Source organism: Cryptomeria japonica, chromosome 1 (assembly GCF_030272615.1).
Source record: "Cryptomeria japonica chromosome 1, Sugi_1.0, whole genome shotgun sequence".
NCBI lineage: Eukaryota > Viridiplantae > Streptophyta > Pinopsida > Cupressales > Cupressaceae > Cryptomeria > Cryptomeria japonica.
In genome coordinates, this window is record NC_081405.1 from 482711125 (window position 1) to 482721334 (window position 10210).

The following is a 10210-nucleotide window of genomic DNA, read 5'->3' on the forward strand; positions in this document are numbered from 1 at the left end:
AAGAAAATCGAACTAGATATAGATCTATGATTAGTGGATTGCTATATTTGACTCAGACTAGACCAGATATTATGAATGGTTTATGTCTTGTTGCTAGATTTCAAGTTGATCCTAAGGAATCTCATGCTATAGTTGTGAAAAGGATTTTTAGATATTTGAAAGACACAATTGATTTTGGTTTTTGGTATCCTAAGGATAATGAATTTACTTCGAGTGCTTTTACAGATGTTGATTGGGCAGGTGATGTTGATGACCAGAAGAGTACTAGTGGTGGTGCATTTTTCTTGGGAAAGAGATTGGTTTCTTGGATGAGTAAGAAGCAAAATGCTATTTCTTTATCTACTGTAGAAGTTGAGTATATTGTTGTTGCTAACAATTGTACTCAATTGGTTTGGACGAAATAAATGTTAAAGGATATTGGAGTTGTTTATAATGAGCCTATTGCTATTTACTATGATAATTCAAGCGTTGTCAACATTTCTAAGAATCTGGTGTTGTATTCAAAGACTAAGCATATATCTATCAAGTTTCATTTTCTGAGAGAGAAGGTAAATGAGAAAGAAATCAGGTTGGAGTATGTGTCTACAAAGGATCAAATTGCAAATATCTTCATGAAGCCTTTGCTTAAGGATACTTTTGAGTATCTTAGGGAGAATCTAGGGGTGATTGCCCCTCCTAATAATAACTAAGATACATAGATTTGCATTAGTTTGGTGGATTTCATAGTCATATCTTGTGATCCGAATTGATGAGTGGTGGTTGCTACTCAGGGGGAGTACTCAGTATTGTGGTTCAGATGTTCATTTTTGTGTAATTTGTGGTTTGCAAATGTGTCTTTAGTATTGATGTCAAAGGGGAAGAGAATCATGCGAAAAACTGTCATATCATATGCTCGATCTTAGGGGGAGATTGTTGAGAGTTGTTCTTTCTTTTTAATTGATTTTTTTCACATCATATGTTGCCATAAATGCCAAAGGGGGAGATTGTTGAGATAGTGTGCAAATATGTGTTTGGATTGACTGAGTGATGTGTTATTGTTGTTAACATGTTCCTCTATGTGTTCCAATTAGATTAAGTGAGTTGGTTTGGCTAGTGTGTTGCAAATGAGTTGTTACAGATTAAAGGGTTTTGAGATAAGTATCTCTAGTTGATTTAGCTCAAGTTTTAGTGGTTTGCATGGTGATTTGATCAAGTTATGAGATCCAGTATTGCGGTTGGTTTTTCAGTTGTTCCATGTTGATCAGTGTTATGGATTTGGCTCCCCGTTGCAATGTCTTGGTTTGTGGATTTGGCAGTGTTTGGGATGTTCTGGTGTATCCTCAATTTAGATGGTTTATAATTTGGAGGTCTGCAAGTGAATCCTTTAATTTGTCAGTCATTGCAGTCGGTGTTCTTGAAGTTTTGTATAATGATGATGAAGATTCTAGTAAGAGGTGTTGGTGCGGTTGTTGCTGTGGTAATTCATGATGCTTGTGGATGTTTCTAGATCATGTGCTATTTATGTTGATGGTCTGCATTGATCATTGTGCACGTTATTGATTATTTTCTTTAGTTCGGTGGTGTTCTTCATGTTCTAGGCCAACATGGTGATTGTAGCATGTTGTAGATGTTCGAGGCATAATTCTTGGAGGTGTTTCATGTTCAAGGTGGTGATTTAGGTCCATACTATGTCTTAGCCAACATTGTTTTGGTCTGCATATAATATTGTAGCATGTATGGTTATATTTTTGTAATTTGTGATGTGTGTTGAGCCAACCATGAAAGACAGGTTGATGATATGTATAAATAAATGTAATAATATTCATGTGAGAGAGGTATCTATGTATGCGTATAATGCTTTGATCTTTCAGAAGTAGTGAAGTAGTGCGAAGAAGTGTGAAGAAGTGTGAATGGGCAGTATATGTACTTAATCGGAACTCTAATCAGGAATTAGGAGATGTTATTTTCTCATTTCATGAACTTCTGGATATAATCTGAATATGTTTGTAAGACAGTGAGTCTTCCCTGAGTTGTAGCCCTTTGTTGCTTTTGAGTAGTGAGCTCTAAGCAATGTGCTTGAATGCATATGCATTCTCCATTGTAATATTTCATATACTTCTAACAGGGTATCATCATATTGTGGGTAGGTTCCCACCATGGTTTTTCCATTGGCTAGGTTTTCCACATCAAAAATCTTGGTGTTATGTGTGTTATTGATGTGGTGTTGATTTATGCTTTCATTGTTAATTATCAAATCTGAAATTGTGTTCAAGTTAAGAATAGATTTTTGAGAAAACTGATTCACCCTGCACCCCCCTTTCTCAGTTTTCTGCCTTGTTGCCAACAATTTGTAGGTTGAATATATTGTTGGCACGAATTCTGCTAATGAGTTTTGGAAACACCATTGTAGGTATGGATGATTCAATGGATTGACATATTTTTGATCTTGGCCTATTTCCCTTTCTCCCCACATGTTGCATGGAGGATAAGAGGAATTTTTGTTTGAGATGATGATCATATGGTTTTTATTAATGTAGTTCATTGATTGATTTTTTTATACAATAAATTTTAAAATGTTAAGAAAATGGTGTTTAGTCACATAATATATATTTGGATCTACTTGTAAAGTTGTATTTGATATTTGGTAAGATATTTATATGTGCTTAATTGGAACTGTAATCAGGCATTAGGAGATGCTATTTTCTCATTTCATAAACTTTCGAATGTAATCTGAATATGTTTGTAAGATAGTGAGTATTCCCCAAGTTGTAGCCCTTTGTTATTTTTGAGCAATGTGCTTGAATGCATGTGCATTCTCCATTGTAATATTTTATATACTTCTAACAGGGTATCATCATATTGTGGGTAGGTTCCCACCATGGTTTTTCCATTGACCAAGTTTTCCACGCCAAAAATCTTGGTGTTATGTGTGTTATTGATGTGGTGTTGATTTATGTTTTCACTGTTAATTATCAGATCTGAAATTGTGTTCAACTTAAGAAAATATTTTTGAGAAAACCGATTCACCCCGCACCCCCTCCCCCCATCGTGCCCCCCCCTTTCTCAGTTTTCTACCTTGTTGCCAACAATTTGTAGGTTGAATATATTGTTGGCACGAGTTCTACTATTGAGTTCTGGAAACACCATTGTAGGTATGGATGATTCAATGGATGGACTTTTTTTTGATCTTGGCCTATTTCCCTTTCTTCCGACATGTGGCATGTTGGAGGATAAGAGGACTTTTTGTTTGAGATGATGACATATGGTTTTTATTAATGTAGTTCATTTGATTGATTTTTTTATACAATAAATTTTAAAATGTTAAGAAAATGGTGTTTAGTCACATAAATGTTTATTTGGATCTGCTTGTAAAGTTGTATTTAATATTTGGTTAGATATTTAATGCATGGTTTACACATGGGAGAAATATTTATTAATAAAACAAAATACCGAAAAGTAAATCTATAAAATTAAGCAAGTTGAGGTTGGGTGGGCTAGTTAATTGTTTGGCTTACCTATTCTTTGTATTGAGCTCTCTTACAAGAACCTGATAAATTGAGACTTTGTAAGTATTGTATTTTTCTTTAAAGATATACACAATGTCTTTGATAGAATTACATGTAGGAAATGATTTGATAGGCCTAAAAATTCTTCTTAAAGAATTTGGGCATATGGATAAGATCTTGACATGCTAAATGCGAACTTGATAAATTGAGACTTTGTAAGTATTGTATTTTTCTTTAAAGATATACATTTCTTTGATATAATTACATGTAGGAAATGATTTGATCAGCCTAAAAATTCTTCTTAAAGAATGTGGCATATATATGAATAAGATCTTTGACATGCCAAATGTCAAATAACCCACAAATAATCAAATTTAAAAACAGAAAGAATTTTGAAAATAGAAGATGAAATAAGATCAATAGTGAAACACAAGTGAAAATAGAATTAAAAACCCTAATAATATTTTTTTTTTAAAAACAATTAAATAATAATCTCTAAAACCAAACCCTAGATCAATTAAACTTTATGTTTAAAAAATAAAATTAACAATAATTATAATTGTACTTTGGATACGATATTTAAATTTAGAAACAATTACAATCGACTCTTCAAATTATGGGATCTCATTACCATAACATAAATTGTTCCAGTTCTCTTCAGGAACAATATTGTAAAATTTTAATAGCTGCATTAAATAGCTCATCATAATTTTTATGATAATTCTGTCATCCATCCGCGCGAAAAAGAGGTGAGCTATAATGCAGTGAAATTTATGGTATTAAATTATTAAAGCATAAATGCCAGCTTGAACATCATGATGTCAGAGACTGGGAGGACTTGATAATCTTCCGTCAACACCGTTCTCCTCGCCTTAATCAACTGAATGAATGATCTAGTGCATCCCTGTCAAACATCAGGAGAATGAAGGTAAGTTTTTAATAACGGATCTATCGGTCAACATTACGAAGAAGCACAAAAAAATCAAAAGGATCCATGGATGTCTGCGAGTAGCTTCAAAATATCAAAGCACACGTATTGGTAGCCAACAATACAGACAAGTACAAAAGATCTTGACAATAGAACAACATCTATTTGATTTCCTTTTTCTTTTGGATATTGTCAATCTTCATCAACCAATCAACAATTCTTGTTATCTTTTTTTTTTCTTGAAATTTACTCACAAAATCCACATCTTCCAATTGTCCCCCAACCAACATAATCCGCCTTAAGAGCGAATTGATAGATGGATGTTCACTGCGACTCAACTGTCTCCTCCTAGTGTATGTCGGTTGAGCCTCCACAGCCCCTCTCTGCTATTGAGAAATGCTAATTTCTGTTTATTGCAATTGTCCTGCAAGAGAAGAGATTTATTTCATTTTATATGTACTAAGCAATTCAAAGACGACAGTAAAAAATTCAATTAATCTCAGTAAAACACCTCACCAGGTCTGGATGCTGTTTTTGCAACAGTCATGCTGTCAATAACAAGAGATTTTAAAACTGATCAGAGGAGACCCGATTCATCGCAAAATCTTTAATAAGACCCACATCTACCACTTCTTTGATTCTGCAAAGAACATTCATCATATGAGAAAAATGGCAACCTCGACCTCCGGGCTGCTCTGTTAAGGTCTACAGAGCTCTTACATATTTCGATGGAAGTAACCAATGTCGAAGCAGTGACTCTTTCTTGATTCCTTGGCTTATATGATTTTCTGTAACATTGAAAAGCTTTTTTCCTCATATTTTGTTCAGACAAAGATTGATTATTCATTTAACAACAGGAAACAAAATTAGATTCAGCAGTACAAATTCTATGAAATCTATAGCTAGCAGTTACCAAGCTAGAATACTTTTATAAGCTTTTTCTGTGGAAGTTTTTTCGCGGGTACCTTTAATTGAGTCCGGAGAAGCTAAATTATAACCTTCACTCGTTGTAATGGTTACTGATCCGCTGTAAGGCTGAAAAACAGAGGGACTTTCCCTTGCCTGTTAATTAAAAAAATTTAGACCATGGGCATCCATAAGACCTGGGACTAAACTCCGAGAAACTCATTAGATGGTGACCGGTTATGTCAACCAAGCTAGCAAATATTTGTACTTAACCAGGAAAAGAACCTCCAAAATTATATGTTTTGCCTTCTACAGTTTCTCCTATGCAACCCTGAAATCCATTGTCAATTTTGACAATGATAAGTAATTATAATCAATCATGGCTAAACTGAAATTTTAGTTACTTCCATAGCTTCACTACTTACCCAAGAAAAGAACCTCCAAAATTATATGTTGTGCATGTTACAGCTTTTTTCCATACAACCCTGAAATTCATTGTTAAAAGACAAAGCTTAGCAACAAAAATGAATTATGCCTAAACTGAAATTTTACTTTGCTTCCATAAGAGTTTACTATTTACCCAAGAAGATAATTCCTAAAATTGTATGCTGTGCATGCTACAGTTTCTCCCATGCAATCCTGAAATCCATATCAAAGGACAAAAAGATCAGCAATTCTAATCAATCGTGTCCAAATTGATTATTACCTTACATAAGAGTTTACTGCCTACCCAGGAAGAGAACCTCCAAGATTATATGTTGTGCATGCTACAACTTCTCCCATGCAATCCTGAAATCCATATCAAAAGACAAAAGATCAGCAATTATAATCAATCATGTCCAAATTGATTTTTACCTTCCATAAGAGTTTACTACTTACCCAGGAAGAGAACCTCCACAATTGTATGTTGTGCATGCTACAGTTTCTCCGAAACAACCCTAAAATCCATTGTCAAAAAACGAAGATCAGCACTATAATCAATTATATACAAAACTGAAATTTTACCATCAGCACTATAATCAATTATATACAAAACTGAAATTTTACCTTACCTGTGGTTAGCTCCTAGATTTGTTACTGCAGACAAATACCAACCATCTAGCCAACACATTCAGTTGAACCATTGTTTTCAATGACATGATTTTGGTCCTGCAGCTAATCCCCTGAACAATCCAAGAATTGGCCTGGTTGAGGGTTCTCCCAGGCAGAAAATAGGGATATGGGTTAAAAAAACAGCTAAACCAGACAAACACACAAGCCTAACTACAAACAATATATCTGGATGAGCACAGGATAAGGCCTGAAATGAGACTTAAGGCAATGGGAACAAAAAATTCAGAACACCATCTGAGAGGATTCAGTCTGGTTTCCACACTGGAGCTCTTCATTCTCTTGGCGTTTTGAGGCTCTTTGGACAGATCAAAGCTCACGCCCTTCATCCTCAGCTCTTGAATGCATTTGCTCACACTTCTCAGATTCGCCTTGTCCTTCTGCAACCCCATGTGAACTCTTCCCCTAATGACAATCTTATACAAAATAGCACAGATAAGAATCACAGAGGTTATCAAAGAAATGCTACAAGGAATCCACCACCTGGTACAGGTGTGAGCACTACTGCCAGCTGTGAAAAGTAGAGTGAGAACAATCCAGTTGAAAACAAAATAGCAACAAACAAGTTGGAAGATCTCCTTGTGAATGCTATCAATTCTTGATTCCTTTACTTCCATTTGGTGGGCTATGAGCTCCTCCTCCCTCTGCCACAGCTTCAGCAGCAACAGATGGCCCTTGCTATCTGCTATTTCTTCCAATGGCTGTTTTGCAGGAGAACAGGGGAGGCTGCTCTGCTTCTCCTCGTCCACAGGAATCTCTACCACATGAGACTCTGCAGCAGCAGCACCATTACCAGTTAATTCACAAGCAACAACCACCTCTGCAGTGCACTTATCAGCCATTTAAAATTTTAGATTTCCAGCAGAAAATAGATAACAAATTGGGTTTACAGAGCTCTGGAATGCTTGGGAACAATTACAGAATACCAAAAACCAAGATGTACAAGAAGTGTTGTAATTGGAGATAGAGGCTAGTTTTAAGAGAATTAAAAGGCTTTTTTAAACGGCTAGTTTTTTAAAGCCGTTGAGGAGGTTGAAAATAGAATGGAATAATTAAAACAATCAGAACGTTGCTGCCTCTAATATTTTAATTAACTAAATGTTCTTATAAATATTAAAATAATCTATTGCCAGTTAGTAACGCGTAATAAAATTATAGTGACTTTAATGAAAGATTCTAAATCTGTTGTCCTTCTCGAAGTAAAGAGACTACTCTGTTTTAACACGTGTATTTGCTTTTTTTTTTAAAATTTAACTTTTAGGTTTTTTTTTTTTTTTTTTGTGTTGTAAACAAATAAATAGATTTTCTAATTAAAATTAGGTTTATTAGATTATTAAAATTAGGTTTACTAGATTTGTGTTGTAAAGAAATAAATAGATTTTTCTCTTTCATGTGTTCTCTTACATTTGAACAGAGTATGATCCAAAATGTTGATGCAAAAAAAATTATCGCATAATTGAATTCCAATAATCATTTACATTTAGTAACATAGACTATGGAAATCTAATATATTAAATAATTTAGAGTTGTAGTAGATTACATAATAAGATTTAGAAAATTAGAAATTAAAAGGAGTGAAAGCATTTTAGTTGATTTTGTTAGTTGATAGATTTTTATTAATGTTTTAATTATAATTTCAAATTGTTCTTTCATGGATATATTAAAAGTTGAATAATAAAATTTGAACCAACTTATTTTCACAATTTGGTTAGTGTTAAATTCATGTTTGCAAAAATGAACTAGATCAAATTCACCAGTGAGTATCTCAACCTTGTAAGTTGAAGTAAACTTTGACATGTGTAAATGAACTTGCACCCCTAAAACCTTTTTGTATCTAAAAATAAAGATTTTCTTTGATGTTTGGATTTGTAGTTGAAAAAAGGGGCAACATCAATAGACACCATTAGTAGCTAGGTATGCTATGCTTGTTTATCTTTAGTCAACCCCTTATAACCATGTCATTAGTACAAAACAATAATCAAAGACAATGAGCACCCATGCAATATGCATAAATGTGTGGAACTATTGATGCTATGCTTTTATAATGATGCAATGTGCAATGGAACTCTAATGATTTCTAGATTTATAAAATGTAATCAGGACTTGTCATTTTATACAACATCCAAGTGTGTACAATATGAAATATATATCACACTTATAATCAACTTGTAATGTGTAGTTGGACAAGAAGTAAATAAATCCAATTTAAAAGTTCAAGGACCAAATTTACACTCAAAAATCTCTAACAAGGTTCATTTTCATGTCCATAGTATTGACCTAGGGTGATAACATATTGAAATTACAGGATATATATCCAAATCTTTGGGATATGTGAAGATGGGATTAGGTTAGGGTCAAGTTATTCTACCAATTTTCATGCATAGTTTTATCAATTTGCACACTAGTCATTATCTAAGGGACAAACATATCAGAATTGGCTTAAAGTAGAAAGGAAAGGTGTACAATATACATTATTTAGCATTAAACATTTTGTCTTCCCTTTGATTTACATTTGAAAAAAAAATGGAGCTAAAATGAAAGTAATTTTTTAAGCACTCAAAAAATATAAGGATATGGATATTGATTCTATGTGCTCTCCTCATAATGAGTGTTGCATCTTGAAATTCACACTAGATAAAAAATAAAAATCTAATGAATAACATTTGTCAAACATTTAATTTAATAAGAATAAGCATAATTACTAAAACCAGGGGCATGACCAAGGGCAACTTGCAGCTCTCCAACTAAGCTAGATGCCTGGTGGGGCATCCTCTTGAAAGTGTCAAGTCCAAGCAATCAATATTGGACTTAACAGTTATGCTATGCTTCCTTAATTTCTTGTTGACCAACAGGGGCTGGTCCTAGTGGCTCATCTACTAGTATGGGAATCTCCTCATATTGTGTATGCCCATTATGATCTTCCAACTTTGGAGATGATAGCTTGATGTCAATAGATGAGCAAAAAACTTCTAAATCATCCCAAAATAGGTCTTTGCCAATCTCCTATTTGCCTCCTTCCATGACATGGATCACCCTTGCTTCACAATAGTCCCCGTGATGATCTATAAGGGTATCAAGCTTCTCCTCTTGCTCAACCTCATGGAATTTCTCATATTCACATGATCCACTATGCTCTTCAGCATCTGCTTGCTTTCTCTAAGACTTTTGCTATGGCATACATATAAAAATCTCCTCTTCATGATCAACAAATAAAGGAAGCTCATCAAATGAGATGAATAAATCCTCTTCTTTGTTTTGCTCCCTTATCCGGTTGATGCCTTGTTGTTGCAACTACTAACCTTCATTTTTCTCTTGTGCTAAGGGTGGTTCTTCAACCTTACAAACATATGGAAGCTCACAACCAACAAACTACTCCTCTTCTTTATTTTGTTCATAAGACCAATTAACCCTCCAAATGATAGTTACACCATTAAAGAATGAAATGGTATCAAGATAAGAGAGTTGAGGAGGAAATATTTTTCACAAAAGAGATTGAGGGGGTTCATTAGAAGACATCCCCTATTTGATGCTTGAGATTTAAAATTTAGGAGCTACAGTGGATGATTTCTCCTCTCACATGAGTTGCTTTTCCATGGCCGCTAGCTGTCTGATCTCTTCTTCCCTACCATAAACTTGCATGTCAAAGAGTTGCTCTTGGTGTTTTCTCTAAGACTCTGCCCATTGTTGTTGAAGTTGAGCCTAGTAAGAAAGTTGACCTTGATGTAGGCAATATTCATATTCCTTCTCAATAGCCTTCAATTGTTCTTGGAAATTTAACATT

General features: G+C 34.2%; 1 protein-coding gene and 1 long non-coding RNA gene across 4 annotated transcripts; both read right to left on the reverse strand.

Moving 5' to 3' along the window:
* Window positions 1-4028: 4028 nt before the first annotated feature.
* Window positions 4029-6325, reverse strand: LOC131031106 (uncharacterized). Of its 3 annotated transcripts, none has more exons than XR_009103007.2 (10): window positions 6199-6319; window positions 6050-6108; window positions 5900-5958; window positions 5745-5804; window positions 5605-5650; window positions 5379-5475; window positions 5134-5201; window positions 4930-5053; window positions 4668-4837; window positions 4029-4389 (listed from the first exon to the last, which is right to left on the reverse strand). It is a non-coding gene; the product is annotated as an uncharacterized LOC131031106 (long non-coding RNA). The 3 variants fall into 3 exon arrangements; XR_009102984.2 differs by having other exon boundaries at window positions 5593-5650; XR_009102979.2 differs by having other exon boundaries at window positions 5379-5650; window positions 6199-6325.
* A 253-nt stretch (window positions 6326-6578) lies between these two features.
* On the reverse strand, window positions 6579-7271 carry LOC131857790 (uncharacterized). Its single transcript, XM_059210515.1, has one exon. It carries the CDS (start codon window positions 7269-7271, stop codon window positions 6579-6581), a length of 693 nt encoding a protein of 230 aa, XP_059066498.1.
* Between the last annotated feature and the right edge of the window lie 2939 nt (window positions 7272-10210).

Bases quoted from the DNA above. Each gene is read 5' to 3' on its own strand.
- LOC131857790 (XM_059210515.1), bottom strand. From the start codon at position 7,271: ATGGCTGATAAGTGCACTGCAGAGGTGGTTGTTGCTTGTGAATTAACT.